Genomic DNA, 19,574 nt, shown 5'->3' with positions numbered 1-19,574 from the left:
AACACCCTAATGAATTTTAGAACACATTCGTCCTCCCAAAGAACCTTGTATCCATTATCAGTTAGTCTCCAGTTCCCCTTCCCTAGGCAACCACTGTGCTGGTTACTTTCATGTGATAACTTGGTTGGATCACAATGTGCCTGGATATTTGGCCAAACACTATTGTGGGTGTGTCTGCAAGGGTATTTCTGGATGATGTTGACATTTGAATCAGTAAACTGAGTAAAGCAGATTGCCCTCCCTAATGTGGGTGGGCCTGATCTAGTCAGCTGAAGCCCCAAATAGAAAAAAAAAACCCACTAAGTAAGAGGAAAATCCTCCTGTCTGACGGTCTTTGAGTTGGGATATTGGCTTTTTCCACTATCTTTATTTTTATTTCTTCCCTCTATATTCAGACGGAAACATTGGTTCCTTCTATCTTCATATTCAAAGTGAAACTTCAAATCCTCTGATTAGCTAGAATCTGTGGACCTTTGAACTGAATGACATCATCAACTTTCTTGGGTTTCCAGCTTGCCAACTGGAGATGTTGGGACTTGTTCAGCTTCATAGTGGTGTAAACCAAGTCCTGATACTAAATCTCTTTCTATATATTTTTATGCATCCTATTGATTCTGTTTGGAGAACTCTGGATAATATAACTACTAATCCACTTTCGCTTACTCCTTGGAAGAAAAGTTATGACCAACCTAGGCAGCTTTTTAAAAAGCAGAGACATTACTTTGCTAACAAAGGTTCATCTTGTCAAGGCTATGGTTTTTCCAATAGTCATGTATGGATGTGAGAGTTGGACTATAAAGAAAGCTGAGCACCAAAGAATTGATGCTTTTGAACTGTGGTGTTGGAGAAGACTCTTGAGAGTCCCTTGGACTGCAAGGAGATCCAACCAGTCCATCTTAAAGGAGATCAGTCCTGAGTGTTCATTGGAAGGACTGGTGTTGAAACTGAAACTCCAATACTTTGGCCACCAGATGCAAAGAGCTGACTCATTTGAAAAGACCCTGATGCTGGGAAGGATTGAGGGCAGGAGGAGAAGGGGACGACAGAGGATGAGATGGCTGGATGGCATCACTGACTCAATGGAGATGAGTTTGAGCAAGCTCTGGGAGTTGGTGATGGACAGGGAGGCCTGGCGTGCTGTGGTCTATGGGGTTGCGAAGAGCTGGACACGACTGAGTGACTGAACTGAACTGAGCTGAACTGAATCCACTTTCTGTGTCTATGGATTTGTCTACTGGGAACATTTCACATAAATGGAATCATAGAACTTCCCTAGTAGTTCAGTGGTTAAGAATCCGCCTTCCAATGCAGGGGACTTGTGTTTAATCCCTAGTTGAGGAACTAAGATCCCCCATGATGTGGGGCAATGAAAACTGCACGTTGTAACTACAGAGCCCACATACCACAGCTAGGAAGAAGCATGTGTGCTGCAATGAAAGATTCTGTGTACTGGTTACTTTCATGTGTTAACTTGGCTGGACCAACGAAGACCCAATGTCTCCAAATAAAAACACAAAACTGAAATCATGTATCTGCTTTTGTATCTGATTTCTTTCTCTTAGCATTATATTTTCAAGATGTGTTAATGTTGTAACATGTGTCAGTACTTTGTCTCTTTCACTGCCAAATGATCCTCCATCATATTGGTGTACCAGAGTTTAGTATCTGTTGACAGACATTTAGGTCATCTCAGTTTGGGGCTATTGTTAATAATTTTGAGATGGACACTTGTGTCCAAGTGTTTGTGTGGACAACAAATCTCTTGGGTATATACCTGGGAGTGAAATTGCTGGTCACGTGGTAACTCTATGTGTAACTTTTGAGGCACTGTGCTTCCTACAGCTAGTACACCATTTTATTTATTTATTTAATATTTATTATTAAAAAATTTATGTATCTGGCTGTGCTGGGTCTTAATTGCAGCACATGGTATCTTTAGTTGCAGCATATGGCATCTAGTTCCCTGACCAGGGTTTGCACTCAGGCCCCCTGCATTGGGAGTCTTAGCCACTGGACTAGGGAAGTCCTGCTATGATCGTTTTAAAATCGCACCAGCAATATACGAGAGTTCTTGTATTAGTTGGGGATGTTCCAGAGAAACAGAACCAGTAAGAGATGCATGGGCCTCCCAGGTGGCTCAGTGGATAAAGAACCTGCCTGCCAATGCAGGAGACACAGGAGACTTGGGTTCAACTCCCGGATTGGGAAGATCTCCTGGAGGAGGGCGTGGCAACCCACTCCAGTATTCTTGCCTGGAGAATCCCATGGACAGAGGAGCCTGGTGAGCTACAGTCCATGCTGTTGCAACGAGTCAAACATGACTGTAGTGACTGAGCATGCACGCAAGAGATGCATATTTGTAGAGATTTACTGTAAAGAATTGGCTCATGGCAATTTGCCCCATGACCTGATATCTTCAAGCTGGAGTTCTAGGAGAGATGTGGATATAATTTCAGTCCAAGTCCAAAGGCCTGAGAACTAGGGGAGATATTGGGGTCAGTTCCAGCTGAAGGGCAGGACTGAGGCAGGCAGGCAGGCAGGAAGAGGAGGCGTCTTCTCCTTTTCCCTTTCTCTGCCTGTGTTCTATTCAGGCCCTCAACACACTGGGGAGGGCAGAGCTGCTTACTCAGTCTGCTGATTCAAAGGCTAATTTCCTCCAGAAACACCCAGCAGTATCGCCTAATCAGACATCAGGGCGTCCTGTGATCCAGTCAAGTTGACACAAAATTAACCACCACTGTTCTGACCTGTCTCTGTCCTTGACAGTAATTTTTTTTGGCTACACCCTACAGTATGCGGGATCTTAGTTCCCCCATCAGGTATCAGACCCATGCCCCTGGCAATGAAAGTGCGGAATCTTAACCACTGGACCACCAGGGAAGTCCCATTGACACTATTTTTAATCGTCTGTTTTTTCTAAATACAGCCATCCTAGAGGGAAGGTGATGCTATCTTATGATGGTCTTTATTTGCATTTCCTTGATGGCTAAAGATGTTGAGCCTTCCTTCCTTCGGTCTTTCCTTTTGCAAGTATTTCTCCTTTCTTCTCTATCATTGTTACACTCATTCTCATGCTATACCATAGACACTAATGCCTGAAGTACACAAGGCCAGCTTGGTCTGGATGGAGAGTTAGCAACTATTTCCATATATGGCTGTTTAACTGTAAACAGCCCTATGAAGGAAAGTATGCATGCGTGCTAAGTTGCTTCAGTCATGTCCAACTCTGTGCGACACTTGGATTGTAGACCACCAGTCTCCTCTGTCCTTGGGATTCTCCAGGGAAGAGTGCTGGAGTGGGGTGCTGTGCCCTCCTCTAGGAGATCTTCCCAACCCAGGGATCAAATCCAAGTCTCCTGCATTGGCAGGTGGCTTCTTCACCACTGAGCCACCTAGGAAGCCCATGAAGAAAAGCACCAGTAGTTAAATAGGTGCAAGAGGAGAGGATTTTTTATCTAGTCCTGGGGTTGGGGACTATGTAGAATGTTCCTTGTAAAACTGTAAATCCAATGGTGGTCCCCCTCCCTCTAACATCTTCAATGGCTCCCTCTTGCCTGGGCAATAAATTCTCAGTTCTTAGCCTCTTATTGGAGCTTGGCATAACCTAGTTCTAGCCTCATTTTCTCTCTTTTTTTTTTTTTGCCACAGGGCATGTGAGATCTTAGTTTTCTTACCACAGATGTAACCTGTGCCTCTTACAGTGGAAGTGCCAAGCTTTAACCAGTGGACAGACAGAAAGTCCTCATTTTCTACTTTCTAACACACCCGCGAGCATTTCCCATTTCTGCCATGGTGGGGCTCATAATCCTGATAGCAGTCCTTTGCTTTCAAGTGGGGTGGCACAATTCATTTCTGGAAGTAGATGATGGCCCTTTTGTTAAACTCTCTTGATGGGTTCTAGTATGCAATTTTGGCATGATTGTTGAGAAATGTGAAGCTCCCTGCGCACTGATAAAGACAGAACTCAGGTGTGAGAGACAGGAGTGAGGTCTACGAAGAGAGAGGGAGAGAGGCAGAGAGGCATTAACCATGGCAAAGAGAAGGGAACATACGGATTCCTTGTGCCTGCTGTGAAAAATGGCCATCGATGCTGTGCCTTAACACAACCCAAGGAACTTCCCTGGCGCTTTGGTGGTTCAGACTTTGCCTTCCAAGGCAGGGGGAGAGGGTTCAACCCCTGGTTGGCGAACTAAGGTCCCACATGCCTTGGGGGCCAAAGAGAAAACAGAAAACAGAAGTAATACTGTAACACATTCAATAAAGACTTTGAAAATGGTCTACATAAGGAAAAAAATCTTTAAAACAAAACACAAAACACAGTTTATAAGGTAAGTCCCCTACATCGAACCTTCAGGTGGTTCAAGTTCAAAGATGCGAATGCGCATGCGCATATTCGATCATGTAAATTAGCTTGCGTGTCACGTGTTCATCTCGTCACGCGTGTGCACCCTCTCCAAGTGGTGGTGCTTTGTGTACTTGACTGTATAGCGCTGAATAGAGTACAGTGGTACAGTATCTTTATTTCAAGCCCAGGATGTTCGGAAGCAAGTGTAAAAGCAGCGGCAGTGAAGCTGGTACTACAGCGTCTTAGCGGGTGGTACCACTAAGAAACACCAATTGTTATACTGTACTGCTGTCCTTTTTAAGATGAAAAAACTTAACCTTACTGTACAGTAAGATTAAAAAATGTTTTATTTTGGGGTTTTTTTAATGTGTTATTTGTGTGAAAAGTATTATTATACACCTATTGCAGTACAGTACTATAGAACTGATTGATTTAGTCAGATATCAAGGCTAACGTTGTTTGGCTTATGAACAACAAACATGCTCTCAGAATGGAACTGGTTTGTATGTAGGGGGCTTACTGTATTCGTATAGTTCTGAAGGTCAGAGTCTGAAATGGGTTTCGTTGAGCTAAAATCAAGGTGGCAGTGTGTGCCTTCCAGAGATTCCAGGGTGAGAATATGTTTCACTGATTTTTCCAGCTTCAAGAAACCACCACATTCTTTGGCTCATGGCCCCCTTCCTCCATATTCAAAGCCAGCAGCACAGCATCTCCTATCTCTCTGTGACTATGACCTCTGCTTCAATCATCACATCTCTTTCTCTGACCCTCTTGCCTTTCTCTTATAAGAACTTATGGTGACATTGGGCATGTTGCTGAAACTTGGCCTCTGTTCACCTGTGCTGAATAGAAATGTGGAGACAGAGTTTTGGGTGAAGTAGAAAAGAGTAGCGGAGAAGGCGATGGCACCCCACTCCAGTACTCTTGCCTGGAAAATCCCATGGATGGAGGAGCCTGGAAGGCTGCAGTCCATGGAGTCGCTGAGGGTCAGACACGACTGAGCGACTTCACTTTTACTTTTCACTTTCACACATTGGAGAAGGAAATGGCTACCCACTGCAATATTCTGGCCTGGAGAACTCCTTGGATTGTAGAGTCCATGGGGTTGCAGAGTCAGACACGACTGAGAGACTTTCACTTTCATTTTGCATTATTATTGCTTTGCCAGGAAAGGGGGCCACAGGGGGCTAATGCCCTCAAGACCGTGTGACCCACCCTGGGGGGGTAGTGAGGAGTTTTATGGTGTTCAAGAAGCATGGTGTGATCAGCTAGTGGACAGTCCTCAGACTGGTTGATGTCAAGGTGAAATCTGAACATCAATTTTCTGGTTTTAACCAGTCTAAGGTCTATGTTCTTGTGGTCAGCAGCTTTCCTCTGCAGGGGGTCTGCTTCCTGTAAAACAAATTTGGGAAAGTTGAGTCAGGCCTTTACATATATCTTTCAGGGAACTGAGAGTTCTGTGATTCTGCCACCTGGCAGAATTTTAGTCTTTGTTACCAGTTCCCTCGTCCAACAGCTATTCTTTGTTTCTTTATCTTCACGTTTCCCAATCATTAACTTTTTAATTTTTTAAAATTATGACAGTATGATAACACATTTCTAGTGTTAACGCATAAATGTGATACATAAATAGTATCATAAACACTTGTTTATATATCTATTATGTTTCACTGATTTTTCCAGCTTCAAGAAACCATAGATACATAAAAACATAATAGACACATAAACACATAGTGATAATACATACGACAGCATAATAACACTTGAAAAGTTACATATAGTTACAAAGTTACACATGTAACAAAGTTACATATAGTTCCACTATATATTGCAATTATTTTTTAAGTAAATAAATTAAGGCTTTTAATATCAAGTTTCAATATCAAACTCTCAAAAATTAATAGAATGAATATTCAGAAAAGTAGAAGGATATAGTAGACCCCAAAAGCACTATGATCCAATACAATACAGTTAAGATTTACACCATTTTCACACAATAGCAGGATACAAACTCTATTCAAGTTCCCATAGACTATAAACCAGGAGACACTGGAACATATCCAGGGACCTAAAAGAAGGTGCAAAATTTTTATAGTCTGAAGGTATTGAAATCATAGAGTCTGTACTCTTTATCACTGTAGAATTGTTAGAAAGCAATATCAAAAGATATTTGAAAATAACTGCGGGGGGCGCTCCGAAGAAAGAGAGAGGCAGTGGAACTTCCCTCAGCAAAGCCAAGGGGTCCCGAGGAGAGGTGAGCCTGCTGTCCGCCAACCCAGCCCCTCGGCGAGCGAGAGACAATCGGACACGACACGGTTCCGTCTAAGCAGTCCCGCTTTATTGCCCCAAACTCTTGGTTTATATAGGCAAGCAGGGGGGTTTTGTGAGGGACTTTCTATAGTTGCACCAATCACGTTAAAGGTCAAATCGTCATGTGCCTTCATTATAACAGGAGTCTATGGTGATCACGCGCTGTCCACGTGCACGGAAATCAAGAGAGCCAATCAAAAACTGTAACATAGACCAGCCCCCTATCTCTTCCGCCAGGTGCCATCTTAGTTTCCGTCTACAAAGCTAACCCATCTTTTTTAAGGTTTCCCATTTAGGGCCCCACAAATAACCAGCATATTTTCAAGTGCAACATGACATTTACTAAGAGAGATCCTTTACTTAGCCATTGAAAACCTCAAGAAGGTTAAAACACCGAAAAACCATGGAGGGCCAATCATGAGCTCCTGAGTCAGCATTTTACTTCTAAAGACAAGGACACAAGGGCTTGTACATGGTTTCAGGCACACACTTCCCCATCTCAGGGCTTAACTGCGTCTGCAAATTCCCTTTTACCTTAAAAGGTAACATATTCACAGTTTCCGAGGATAACTTCTGGGTTACCCTCAGCTCAAATACTGCCTTCTTTTTTTCTCTTTTTGTTTCGTGTCTTTCAAAGAATTCAGAGTACAATGGGTGGTGGGGGGAAAAGCAGCTGCCTAAAAAAATCTATTGAAATACCACAGGGCCAGTGGTTTATTCTGGAAGCAGAGAAAGTCAGCCTGAGCCATCAGGGAACCTCATGAAGTTGGTGCAGGATGTCTAGATGGGTCTTGTGAGGGATGACTTTGATATTTGGCAGATCTGGGTTTCAACTCCAGCTTCACCAGAGTCATATGGTTTGAGAGAAATCGTATAACCTCTTTGAATCTCAGTGAAGTATGCTAAACCATATTGTCAGCATGGGACCAATTTGCCATTTCATAGAGGTGGACCTAAAATTGTGTCCTTGGCTGGACTGCAGTGTTCAGTTTGCCTTCTCGTGTAGCCCATCTCAGCATTTGGCAATTTTCTACTTGCCATTTCACATACCTCAACCTACATAGATTTTCTGTCACATTTGGATAAGACAAGGTTTTTAGAGTGGTCGACTGCTATGGGTTCAATTGTACCCCCCTCAAATTCACATGTTGATGTTCTAACCCTCAGGACCTCAGAATATGAGGCTATTTGCAAATAGTTTGTTGCAGATGTAGTTAAGATGAGATCATACTTTGGACTAAAGGATCCCTAATTCAATATGACTGTGCTCCTACAAAAAAGGGGAAATTTGGACACACACAGGAGACTGCTATATGAAGATGAAAGCAGATATCAGAGGGACGCGTCTACCAGCCCAAGGACAGCAAAGATTGCCGGCAAACCACCAGAAACTGGCAGAGAACCTTAGAACAGTCTTTCTCACTGTTCTCAAAAAGAACCAGCCTTCCTGAGAACCTTGATCTTATACTTCTGGCTTTCAGGATGGTGTGACAATACATTTCTGTTTTTTAAGTCATTTAGTTTGTTGTTCTTTGTTATATAGCCCTAGCCAACTCATAAACAGTGCTTGTAAAGCTGTCTATACAAAGTAGCCATTTTTTTAGTTGTTAGGAGATGGCTCCACTGAGTTTTTTTGTAACTGCAATAAAACCCACATGATACAAATGCCACCATTTTAAGCACAGCGTTCACTGGTGTTAAGTACATTCACATTGTTGTATAATAATTTCCACCATCCATCTCCAGAACTATCCCATCTTCCCAAATAGAAACTGTGCCTCCATGAAACACTGACACCCCATCCCTTTTCCTAGCCCCTGGTCCCCGCCATCTACTTTCTGTCCCAATGGATTTGACTCCTCCAGAGACCTCTTATGAGTGGAATGGCACAGCATTTTGTTTTTTCAACTTTTACAACGAGTCTGTTTATCGAAAGGATCTGAAAATAGTGATAAGGTTTCCAATATTTAACAAATTTTCAAGATATTAACAATATGAAACATTAAGAATTAACTTCAAAAACCCAAAGTTTCCTAGGTAGTTCCCCATCACGCTTTAGAACTTGGTTTACACCTGCTTGACACAGTATTCTGTGATTAGCTTATTTCACTAAGAATAATGTCCTCAATGTCCATCCAGGTAGCATGTGCCAAATTTCTTTCCTTTTTCAGCTTGAATAATATTCCATTGTATGTATATATCACATTTTGTTCATTTGTTCACCAATTGATGGACATTCTGGTTGCTTCCACCTCTTGGCTATTGTGAATAAATAGTGCTGCTATGAACACGGCTCTAAAAATATCTCTTTGAGTTCCTGCTTTCAATTTGTTTGGGTCTGTACCCAGAAGTGGGATAGCTGTATCTTGTAGTAGTTCTACTTTTAATTTTTTTGAACTATACTGTTTTCCATAGTGGTTGTACCAATTCATATTTCCACCAGTTATGCACAATGATTTCCTTTGCACCACATCAAATCACTAATAATTGTTATTTCTTGTCTTTTGGGGCTTCCCTTGTGGCTCAGCTGGTAAAGAATCTGCCTGCAATGCAGGAGACCTGGGTTCAGTCCCTGGGTTGGGAGGATCCCCTGGAGAAGGAAAAGGCTACCCACTCCAGTAGTATTACCTAGAGAATCCCATGGACAGAGGAGCCTGGCAGATTGCATACAGTCCAGAGGGTCGCAGAGTCAGAGATGACTGAAGTGACTTAGCACAGCATAATAACTTGACTTACATACACCATGAAATGGTTATTGAGTTTAGAGAATATCTATCATCTTGTATAGATACAAATTTTCAGAAATAGAAAAAATTTTCTTTGGTATGAGGACTCAGTATTCATTCTCTTAACGACTATCATACCTAATGTACAGCAGTGTTAATTATATTTATTATGTTATACTATTATATCCTTGGTGTTTATCTCGTAGCTGGAAGTTTGTACCTTTTGACTGCTTTCATCCAATTCTTGCTCTCCCCTACCCCCAATCTCTAGCAGTCACAAATCTGATCTCTTTTTCTGTGAGTCTGTTTGTTTTTGAAGTATAATTGACTTGTGACACTATGTCAGTTCCTGGTACACAACATAGTGAGTTGGTATTTCTATACATTTCAAAGTGATCACCACTATAAATCTAGTTATGATATGTCACTATACAAAGGTATTACACAGGTATTGACTATATTCTCCACACTGAATTTCATACCCATGACTCATTTATTTTGCAACTGGAAGTTTGTACCTCTTAATCCCCCTCATCGAATTTCTTTCCTTCTCCCATGCCACTCTCCTCTGGCAACCACTTGTTTGTTCTCTGTACCTATAAATCTGTTTCTGTTCTGTTTATTTATTTATTTAGATTCCACATGTAAGTGAAATCACACAGTTTTTGCCTTTCTTTATCTGACTTGTTTCACTTATCATAATACCTTCTAGGTCTATCCAAGCTGTCTCAAATGGGAAGAGTTCATTCTTTTTTAATGGCTGAGTAATATTCCACTGTGGGCTTCCCTGGTGGCGCAGTGGTAAGGAACCCAACTGCCAATGTAGGAGACGTGGGTTCGATCCCAGGGTCAGGAAGATCCCCTGGAGAAGGAAACAGCAACCTACTTCAGTATTCTTGCTTGGAAGATCGCATGGGCAGAGGAGACTGGAGGGCTACAGTCCATGGGTCACACAAAAAAGTTAGACATGACTTAGATAAACTGAACAACGATATTCCATCATCTATCTATCTATCTCAACTTCTTTATCCATTCTTCTACTGTTGGGCACTTAGGTTGTTTCTGTATCTTGGCTATTATGAATAGTGCTGCAATGAACACAGGGGTGCATATATCTTTTCTCATTAGTGTTTTTAAATTTTTGGATAAATACCCAGGAGAGGAACTGCTGGGTCATATGGTAGTTCTATTTTTAACTTTTTGAGGAGTCTCCATACTGCTTTCCATAGTAATTGCACCAACTTACCTCCCCGCCAACAGTGTACTAGGGTTCTACTTATCTACTTCGTTGCCGACACTTGTCATTTGTTGTCTTTTTAATAAAAGCCATCTGATAGGTGTGATCATCATGGTTTCGATTTGTGTTTTCCTGATGGTTAGTGATGTTGAGCACCTTTGCATATACTTGTTGGCCGTTTGTGAGTCTTTTTTGTAAAAAAGTCTATTCAGTCCATCTGCTCATTTTTAAAAGTTGGATTTTTTTTTTTTTTTGGCTATTGAGTTGTATGAGTTCATTATACGTTTGTGTATCAATCCATTATCAGATATATGGCTTACAAATATTTTCTCCCATTCCCTAGGTTGTCTTTTCCTTTGGTTGGTGGTTTCCTTTGCTGTGCAGAAGTATTTTAATTTGATATAGTCCAACGTGTTTATTTTTGCTTTTGTTGCTTTTTCTTTTGGTGTCAAATCCAAAAAAATCATTTCCAAGACCAGTATTAAGGAATTTACCACTATGTTGATATCTTTAATCCTTTTTGAGTTTATTTTTATGTATGGTGTAAGGTAAGGATTCAGTTTCATTCTTCTCCATGTGGTTGTCTGGTTTTCCCAGTACTATTTATTGAAGCAGCTGGCTTTACCCATGGTATACTCTTGGCTCATTTTTCATAAATTAATTTATCAAATATGCATATACTTATTTCTGGTCTCTCTCTTCTGTTCCAGTGATCTGTGTGTCTATTTTTATGCCAGTACTATGCTGTTTTGATTACTATAACTTCGTGATATAGTTTGAAATGAAGAACTGTGGTGCTTGCAGCTTTGTTCTTCTTTCTTAAGATTGCTTTGACTCTTTGGGGTCTTTTGTGGCTCCATGCAATTTGAGGACTGCTTTTTCTGTGAAAAGTGCGTTTGAAATTTTGATAGGGGTTGCATTGAACCTATAGTTTGCTTTGAGTAATATAGACTTTTTGAACATAGTAATTCTTCCAATCCATGATCATGGAATATCTTTCCATTTATTTGTGTCCTCTTTAATTTCATCAATGTCTTATAGTTTTCAGTAAATTTACCTTTCATCTCCTTGATTAAATTTTCTATGCAATTATAAATGGGATTGTTCCCTTAATTTCTCTTTCTAATAGTTCATTGTTAATGCATAGAGACAAAACTGATTTTTGTATATTGATTTTGTACTCTGCAACTTTACTAACTTTGTTTGCTAGTTTTAACATTTTTTGGTGGAGTATTTAGGGTTTTCTATATATAAAATTATATCATCTACAAAGAGAGGCAATTTTTCTTCTTCCTTCCTCATTTGGATGTCTTTTACTTCTTTTTCTGCCTAATTACTCTGGCTAGGACCTTCAGTACTTTGTTGAATAAAAGTGGTGAGCGTGTGGGCATCCTTGTCTTGTTCCTGATCTTACAGGAAAAGCTTTCAGTTTTTCACCATTGAATATGATGTAAGCTGTGGACTTCTCATACATGGCCTTTATTATCTTGAGGTAAGTTCCCTCTACTGATCTGTTGAGTGTTTTATCATGAATGAATGTTGAGTTTAGGGAAATGGTTTTCCTGCATCGACTGAGATGGTTTTTAATCTTTCATTCTGTTAATGTGGTGTATTACATTGATTATTTGCACACATGGAACCATCCTTGCTTCCCTAGAATAAATCCCACTGGATCACGTGTATGACCCTTCCAATGTACTGTTGAATTTGGTTTGTTAACATTTCGCTGAGGATTTTGGTGTCTATGCTTGTCAGGTATATTGGTCTATAACTTTCTTTCCCTCTAGTGTCTTTGGCTTTGGTATCAGGATAATGTTAGGCTTATTGTCATCTTCTTTTACCACAAAAGTACCTAAGAATACATGAATATACCTTTTCAAAGTAGCTACCCCCTGTTTATGCTCATTTCTGCACCATTTCTGCACTGAGATTCTATTCTCAGTCTCTCTCCCATTCTCAACTTATGAGTCACCACTAACTCTTTTCCTCCTTAAGTTCTTCTCATCTCCTCACCACAGGCTAGAGAAATGACAACTTGTGGTGTTTGGAGAGTCATATTCTTCTCCATTTTGTTTTATCACAAGATATTGAATATAGTTACATGAATGTACACTTTAAGAGGGCTAATTTTATGTTATATGAATTTCACCTCAATTTTTAAAAAAGAGTGTCTACACATGCTTTTATAGAAAAGAAAATATAAATGACTTAAGTGACACTGAAGTATGGAGGGCAGTCAGGCTTCCCTTTTACTAGAAATAAGACAAAGAAAAAGCTTTCTTTCATATCCCATCGAGCAGCCACGCTCACACACAGTAGACTAAAAGTCTAGATTGATTCAACACCTATGGAGGCCAATTTGTTAATAAATATCAAAATTATAAACACACTCTCCTGGACCCAGCCATTCCACTTCTAGAAATTTATCCTGAAGATACAAATGTGAAGTGACCCACATGTTGTATGAGAAAAGAAAAAAAAAGTATCATACTTGGAAAGGAAGAGCTTTTAGAAAAATATTTTAATATTAATAAAGAAAGCCCCCAAACCCCCAAATCAACATAGAAATATCAATTATATTCCTATGCTTTAACAACTCTCAAGAAAATCTAGGGGTTAAAACTCTGCCCTTCAAATGCAAGGGATATGAATTCCATATTTGGTTGGGGAACTAAGATCTCATATGCTAGAAAGTGGGGGCTAAAAAAAAAAGAAAGAGAAGGAAAAGGAAAAATAGAGAAAAAAAGCAAAAGAGAAAAGAAAGAAAAAGCAAGGAAAGAAAGAAACAAAGATAAAGAAAAAGAGAGAAAAGGAAAGATAAAGAGAAAGAAAAAGAGAGCAAGGAAAGAAAGAAAAAGAAAAAAAAAAGTGTATTTAAAATCCTGGGCTAGGAAGTGCCAGGGTCAAGGGCGCACCCACTGAATCCCAAAAAAAGTCTCATCAGCGTTTCTGGAAGGCAGCAGAGGCAGAGTAAGGTTGGTGCAGAGAATGTCCCCACGAGCCAGGAAGGTGAGGCGCTGGGAGGCGACCCAGCAGGCTCCGCAGTGGAAGCTGAGGCGTAGCAGGCTGATGCTGTGGGCGGCAGGGGAGCAGATGGCCACCGTCAGCGTGGCTCTCTGGGGCTCGGCGGTCCACGTGGAGGAGGAGCAGTTGGCTAATGTCACCTGGATGTGCAGCCTATAAATGCCATCACGTTGGATCCGCAGCTGCCCGTTGTCGTCCAGCTCTGGCCCATGCAGGAAGGAGCGTCCCAGGGCGGGGCTCCCCTGCCAGCGTAGCCTGGGGTCCTGCCGCGACCCTGGGAGGGTTGTCAGGGAGGGATGGAAGGATGGAGATATAGGGAAACTGAGTGCTGTAGAGGGAATGCCCCCAACTAGAATGTTGAAGCCTAACCTCCAAGGGGATGGTGTTAGAAGGTGGGCTGTTCAGAAGTGTTTAGAGCAGGAAGGTGGAGACCTTGTAAAAGAGACCCCGTATCCACTGATGGATGAATGGACGAAGAAGCTGTAGTATATAGATACACACATATACACACACATATATCCAGGCAGGGTGGTGGTGGCTTAGTTGCTAAGTCATGTCCGACTCTTTGCAACCCCACAGACTGTAGCCAGGCAGGCTCCTCTGTCCATGGGATTTCCCAGGCAAGAATACTGGAGTGGGTTCCCACTTCCTTCTCCAGGGTATCATCCTGACCCAGGGATTGAACCCGTGTCTCCTGCATTGACAGGCGGTGGTTTCCTTCATTTCAGGCAGATTCTTTACTGCCTGACCACCAGAGAAGCCCGTATTCATCCCTACATGTGTGCATATGCACAGCATACCGATGTGTGCTCAGCCGCGTCCGTCCTGTCTGACTCTTTGCGACCCCATGGACTGGAGCCCACCAGGCTCCTCTGTCCATGAGATTCTCCAGGCAAGAACACTGCAACGGTAGCCATGCCCTTTCCAGGGGATCTTCTCAGTCCAGGGATTGAGACTTCAACCTGAGCCTTCTGCTTCTCCTGCACTGCAGGCAGGTTCTTTACCCTCTGAGCCACCTGGGAAGCCCCATACCTATGTGTATACATACACATATGTATGTATTGTGGGGCTTCCCTGGTAGCTCAGCTGGTAAAGAATCCGCCTGCAATGCAGGAGATCCCGGTTCAATTCCTGGGTTGGGAAGATCCCCTGGAAAAGGGATAGGCTACCCACTCCAGTATTCTTGGGCTTCCCTGGTAGCTCAGAAGGTAAAGAATCCATCAATGTGGGAGACTTGGGTTCAATCCCTGGGTTGGGAAGACCCGCTGGAGAAAGGAACTGGCTACCCACTCCAGTATTCTTGCCAGGAGAATTCCATGGGGACAGGAGACTGGGGGGCTACAGTCCACGGGGACACAAAGAGTCAGACACAACTGAGCAACTAAGCACAGCACAGCATGTATGTATCTTACGTGTGTGTGTGTGTGTGTATATATATTACACATATACCTAAAATGGATATAGATGTGATATATATATTACTATGTATTATACATGTGATACTATAAACACACATCTATATCTATCTAAAGTGAAAGTGAAAGTTGCTCAGTCCGACTCTTTGTGACCCTATGGACTATACAGCCCATGGAATTCTCCAGGCCAGAATACTGAAGTAGGTAGCCTTTCCCTTCTCCAGGGGATCGTCCCAACCCAGGGATTGAACCCAAGTCTCCAGAATTTCAGGTGGATTCTTTACCAGCTGAGCCACTAGGGAAGCCCATCTCTCCATCTAATTCAGCCGTAAAAAGAAAGAAATTCTGCCACTTGTGACAACATGGGTGGACCTAGAGGTCATTATGCTAAAGTGAAATAAGTCAGACAGAGAAAGACAACTACTGTCTGACTTCTATTATATGTGCAATCTGAATCTTCCTTTATATGGCTGCAGATACAAAGAACAGATCAGTGGTTGCCAGAGGGGGGGAGTAGGTGGATGAAATAGGTGAAGGCGGTCAGAGGCATAAACTTATGAAAAAGTTATAAACTAAGTCCTGGTGATGGAATATAGAGCGTACTAACCAGAGTTAAGTATGCTGTGTCATATATTTGGAAGCGGCTCATGCTGGGAAAGATTGAGGGCAGGAGGAGAAGGGGACGACAGAGGAAGAGATGGTTGGATGGCATCACCGACACAATGGACATGGGTTTGGGTGAACTCCGAGAGCTGGTGATGGACAGGGAGGCCTGGCGTGCTGCGGTTCATGGGGTCGCAAAGAGTTGGACACGACTGAGCGACTGAACTGAACTGAACTGAACTGAAGAGCGTAGGTCTTACAAGTTTCATGACAAGAAAAAAGAATTGTAACTGTGTGTGATGATGGGTGTTAACAAGACATTGTGGTGATCAGTTTGTAATATATACAAATATTGACCTATGTTGTATGCCTGAAGTAGATACAGTATTATATGTCAACTCTGTCTCAATTTAGAAAGATAGGGAGAGAGAGCAAGAGGGAGACAGAGAAAGAGCCCAGAGAGTTCTCTTTACCTTCCTCCCCTTTCCGCCATATAAAGATACAGCAAAAAGATGACTGGTTGTTTATAAACCAGGATGAGGGCATTCATCAGACAGCCAGACCTGCTGGGGCTTTGACCTTGGAGTTCACAGCCCCCGGCACCATGAGAGAGAGGTATCTTGTGTATGTCAGCCTTTCTGTTCTGTCATAGCAGCCCGATCAGAAAGCCCCCAGAGAAAGAAGATGAATAGGGTTTCCATTTGTTACAAAATGGAATGAACACACCCAAACCCCTGGGGATGCGTGTGGGAGAGACCCAAAGAGGAAGAGGGTTAGAGAGAGGCTGGGAGGGGACTGCCAAAAGGCACCCTCCCTCACATTCCTTCATGTCCTTGCTCTAAAGCCCTCTTCGCTGGGACACCCTCCCTGGTGACCACATTTTCAAGGGCACGCCCAACCCTGACATGCCCGATCCTCCTCCCATGCTTAATATTCCCCAAAAAGTACCAGGTGCATGTTTCACTCCACTTGGCATCGTACGTATTTTACTTGTTCATTTATTTATTTTCTGATCCCTTTGGTAGCAGGGAAGCCCCGAGAGGGCAGGGGTTTCTATTGTGTTGGCAATATGGGCACCCAGAACGGAGCCTGCCTCATGGTGGCTGCCGAATTAACATTTGTGACATGAACGGAGGCGTGTTAGTCGTGGCTGTTAGCTTGGTTGAGTCGGTTTGAGCTCTCCCATGGGAGAAAATAAAATGCCCAGAAAGGAAGCAGGCACCCAGAAACAGACTGCTGTATTGCCCTGTCTTTTTTTCTTATTCTCATCCTTTCTAATTTTCTCGTTCTCTCTCTCTCCCCCACCCGCCTTCCTTTCTCTTTCTCTGACACACATGCATATCCCGGGTTACCTGTGTGATTCAGCTGGAGCTCTGCTAAGTCCCACTGGAAGAAAAGAAAACAGAGCTAAGCACCTAAGCGTCAGGGGTCTGGAGTGATCCCTCGAGTCAAGAGCACTTTTTTCTCAGTGCATCGTTCTATCCACCCCTCATTCCATGGGGCTGACTTGGAGCCTTTGTGAAGAGCTCACAAAGAGGAAGTAGATTTGAACCAGCCCTGAGCACAAAGAGAAGACCTTCAGAAGAACTTCGTTTCCAGGATGTAACCCAGGTCTCCTCGCACATCTGCCTCTCTTGCCTGCAAAACCTAATGTAACCCTCAAAGTCGGCACCTGTGGTGGGTGTGCAGGGCTCCCCCTGTCCTTGGAGGTCCCAGAACTGCCCTTCCCCAACTCTGTGAAGCCCCCAGCAGCCTCTGAGTCAGCCTGCTGGGGGAACCCCAAAGACGAGTCATTTTCCAGGCCCATATGAAATGTGTCTTTCTCAGATGCTCCCTCCAGCCTGGGATCTCCACCCGGGGTTTACCTCCTGGGCAGAGCTGACTATCCTGAGCTGAAACCCCTGGCGGGCAGGCTGGCCCCTGCTTGTTACCCCCTGCTCTGGTCTCTCTCTTTGTTCGTTTCTACCGCATCTTTCTTCCTGGCGGATTTTCTTGCTGTTGCTACCACTCTGGGGGGGCCTGTGGGACCTTAACTCCCTAACCAGGGGTCGAACCTACATGACCGGCATTGGAAGCACGCAGTCTTAATCCCTGGACCACCAGGGAAGTCCCCCTGGCAGATTTATATCCATCTCATTCTGATTTTTGTTTTCTTTTCTTTTTTAGGTCATGTCTGTTAGTCTGTTCTCTTGCTCAACACCCCTCTGCTTTTTTTCCCCACTTGCTGCCCCTTGGCCACCACCCCAGGGTCCAGTCCCCACCCGGAGGTCCGCAGGTAGCATGCGCCTGTCTCTCCCCCCCTCTCTTATCCTCCCTTTTAGACTTACCCTGGTTGAATCCAACTGCTGCTGCTGCCTGAAGCACAGGTTGCAGACGAGGTAGCATGTGCCTATGCTAAGAAGCACCGGGATAGTCACCCTCAGGATGGATGCCCAGGGCCAGCGGGTCACCTGGCAGCTTGCAGCCTCCTCTGTTGCCATCATAGTCCTCCACGAGCACTTCATCAGCTGTGTGGCAGCAGGGAGGGTGCGCAGAGGGCAGGCAGGAAGGGGGAAGGAAGCTTCAGCTTTCTCACAGCCGCGGGGCTCTCTCGGCCTGTCTGAACCTGCCAGGGACCAACCATGCCCCTCCCTGGGGATGTCCGTCAAAGGGAGGGACCAGGCTCGTTCTACCATGGAGGGAAGTCCCCTCCAGCTGCTGCGGTCCCGAGTCTGCAGAGTAAATGGACCAGGGTGCTCCTCAATTTTATTTATATGGCTCCCCACCCTCCCCAGGCTTCTGTGGTGGCTCAGATGGTAAAGAATCTGCTTGCAATGCAGGAGATCTGAGTTCAATCCCTGGGTCCAGAAGAAATGAGTTCTATCCCCTGAGTAAGGGAATGGCTATCCACTCCAGTGTTCTTGCCTGGAGAATCCCATGGACAGAGAAGGCTGGGGGAGCTATAGTCCACAGGGTTGTAAAAGAGTCGGACATGACTTAGCAACTAACATCACCTTCCCCACCTTTCTGGCACTCATTTATTTATTCAACAAACCTTCACTGAACACCCACTATGGACCAGATACTCTGCCGAGTTCTGGGATACAGCCACAACACTCAGGGAGGAAGATGCTCAGGGGCTAAGTCGTGTCTGACCCTTTGGGACCCCATGGACTACAGCCCACCAGGCTTCTCTGTACATGGGATTCTCCAGGCAAGAGTACTGGAGTGGGTTGCCATTTCCTCCCGCAGAGGATCTTCCCAGCCCAGGGATCAAACCGTAGTCTCTTATGTCTCCTGCATTGCAGGCAGGTTCTGTATCGCTAGTGCCATCAAAGAGGGGTCCCCAAATATCTACGTGCTCCTCTCCATCTTCCCAGCCTCTCTGGCAGCCGTGGTGGGACCACCCCTAATGGAGGCCACATGACCAACCTGCCCAATAGGAAGAGAGGAGAAGAGAGGCGGGGCTAGATTTTGTCAGCATGCCACAGTGCCTTTCGGTTCTGTTGCTCTGTGGCCTTTGCTTTCTTTTTCTCTTTTATTTAATTTTGTTTTGGCTGTGCTGGGTCTTTGCCGCTACACATGGGCTTTCTCTAGCTGTGGCGTATGGCCTTCTGTTGCATGGCACAGGGTCTAGGGCGCACAGGCTTCAGTAATTGGGGCTCACCGTTTACTTCCTCTGTGGCATGTGGGATCTTAGTTCCTGAATGGGGGTCGAACCTCTGTTCTCTGCATTGCAAGGCAGATTCTTAACCACTGGACCACCAGGGGAGCCCCAGAGGGCATCTGTTCTTGGTGACTGTAGGGGCTTGAATCTGTCCACCCAGAACTTCAGCACGTGAGCTCGTTTGGCAAGAAGGTCTTTGCAGAGGTAAGGGTGAGGGGGCTCTTGTATTCCATACGTTGTAAAGAAAAGGTGAGAACACACAGAGACA

At 43.8% G+C, this 19,574-nt stretch overlaps 1 protein-coding gene across 1 annotated transcript; it reads right to left on the bottom strand.

Annotated features, from left to right (window-relative positions):
* Positions 1–13,521: 13,521 nt before the first annotated feature.
* On the bottom strand, positions 13,522–18,335 carry CD70 (CD70 molecule). Its single transcript, XM_068979261.1, has 3 exons — positions 17,988–18,335; positions 17,013–17,046; positions 13,522–13,916 (listed from the first exon to the last, which is right to left on the bottom strand). The coding sequence occupies exons 1-3, from the start codon at positions 18,333–18,335 to the stop codon at positions 13,522–13,524; spliced, it is 777 nt and encodes a 258-aa protein (XP_068835362.1).
* Between the last annotated feature and the right edge of the window lie 1,239 nt (positions 18,336–19,574).

This window comes from Capricornis sumatraensis, chromosome 9, assembly GCF_032405125.1.
Source record: "Capricornis sumatraensis isolate serow.1 chromosome 9, serow.2, whole genome shotgun sequence".
Lineage (NCBI taxonomy): Eukaryota > Metazoa > Chordata > Mammalia > Artiodactyla > Bovidae > Capricornis > Capricornis sumatraensis.
The sequence above is the reverse complement of the archived record's forward strand: the minus strand, read 5'-3'. Positions and strand labels throughout refer to the sequence as shown.

Bases quoted from the DNA above. Each gene is read 5' to 3' on its own strand.
- CD70 (XM_068979261.1), bottom strand. From the start codon at position 18,335: ATGGTAGAACGAGCCTGGTCCCTCCCTTTGACGGACATCCCCAGGGAG. The intron at 17,047-17,987 runs GTAAGTCTAAAA...CTTTTCTTCCAG, and splicing joins AGCAGTTGGATTCAACCAGG to TGGGACTTAGCAGAGCTCCA. The intron at 13,917-17,012 runs GTAACCCGGGAT...CAACCCTCCCAG, and splicing joins GCTCCAGCTGAATCACACAG to GGTCGCGGCAGGACCCCAGG.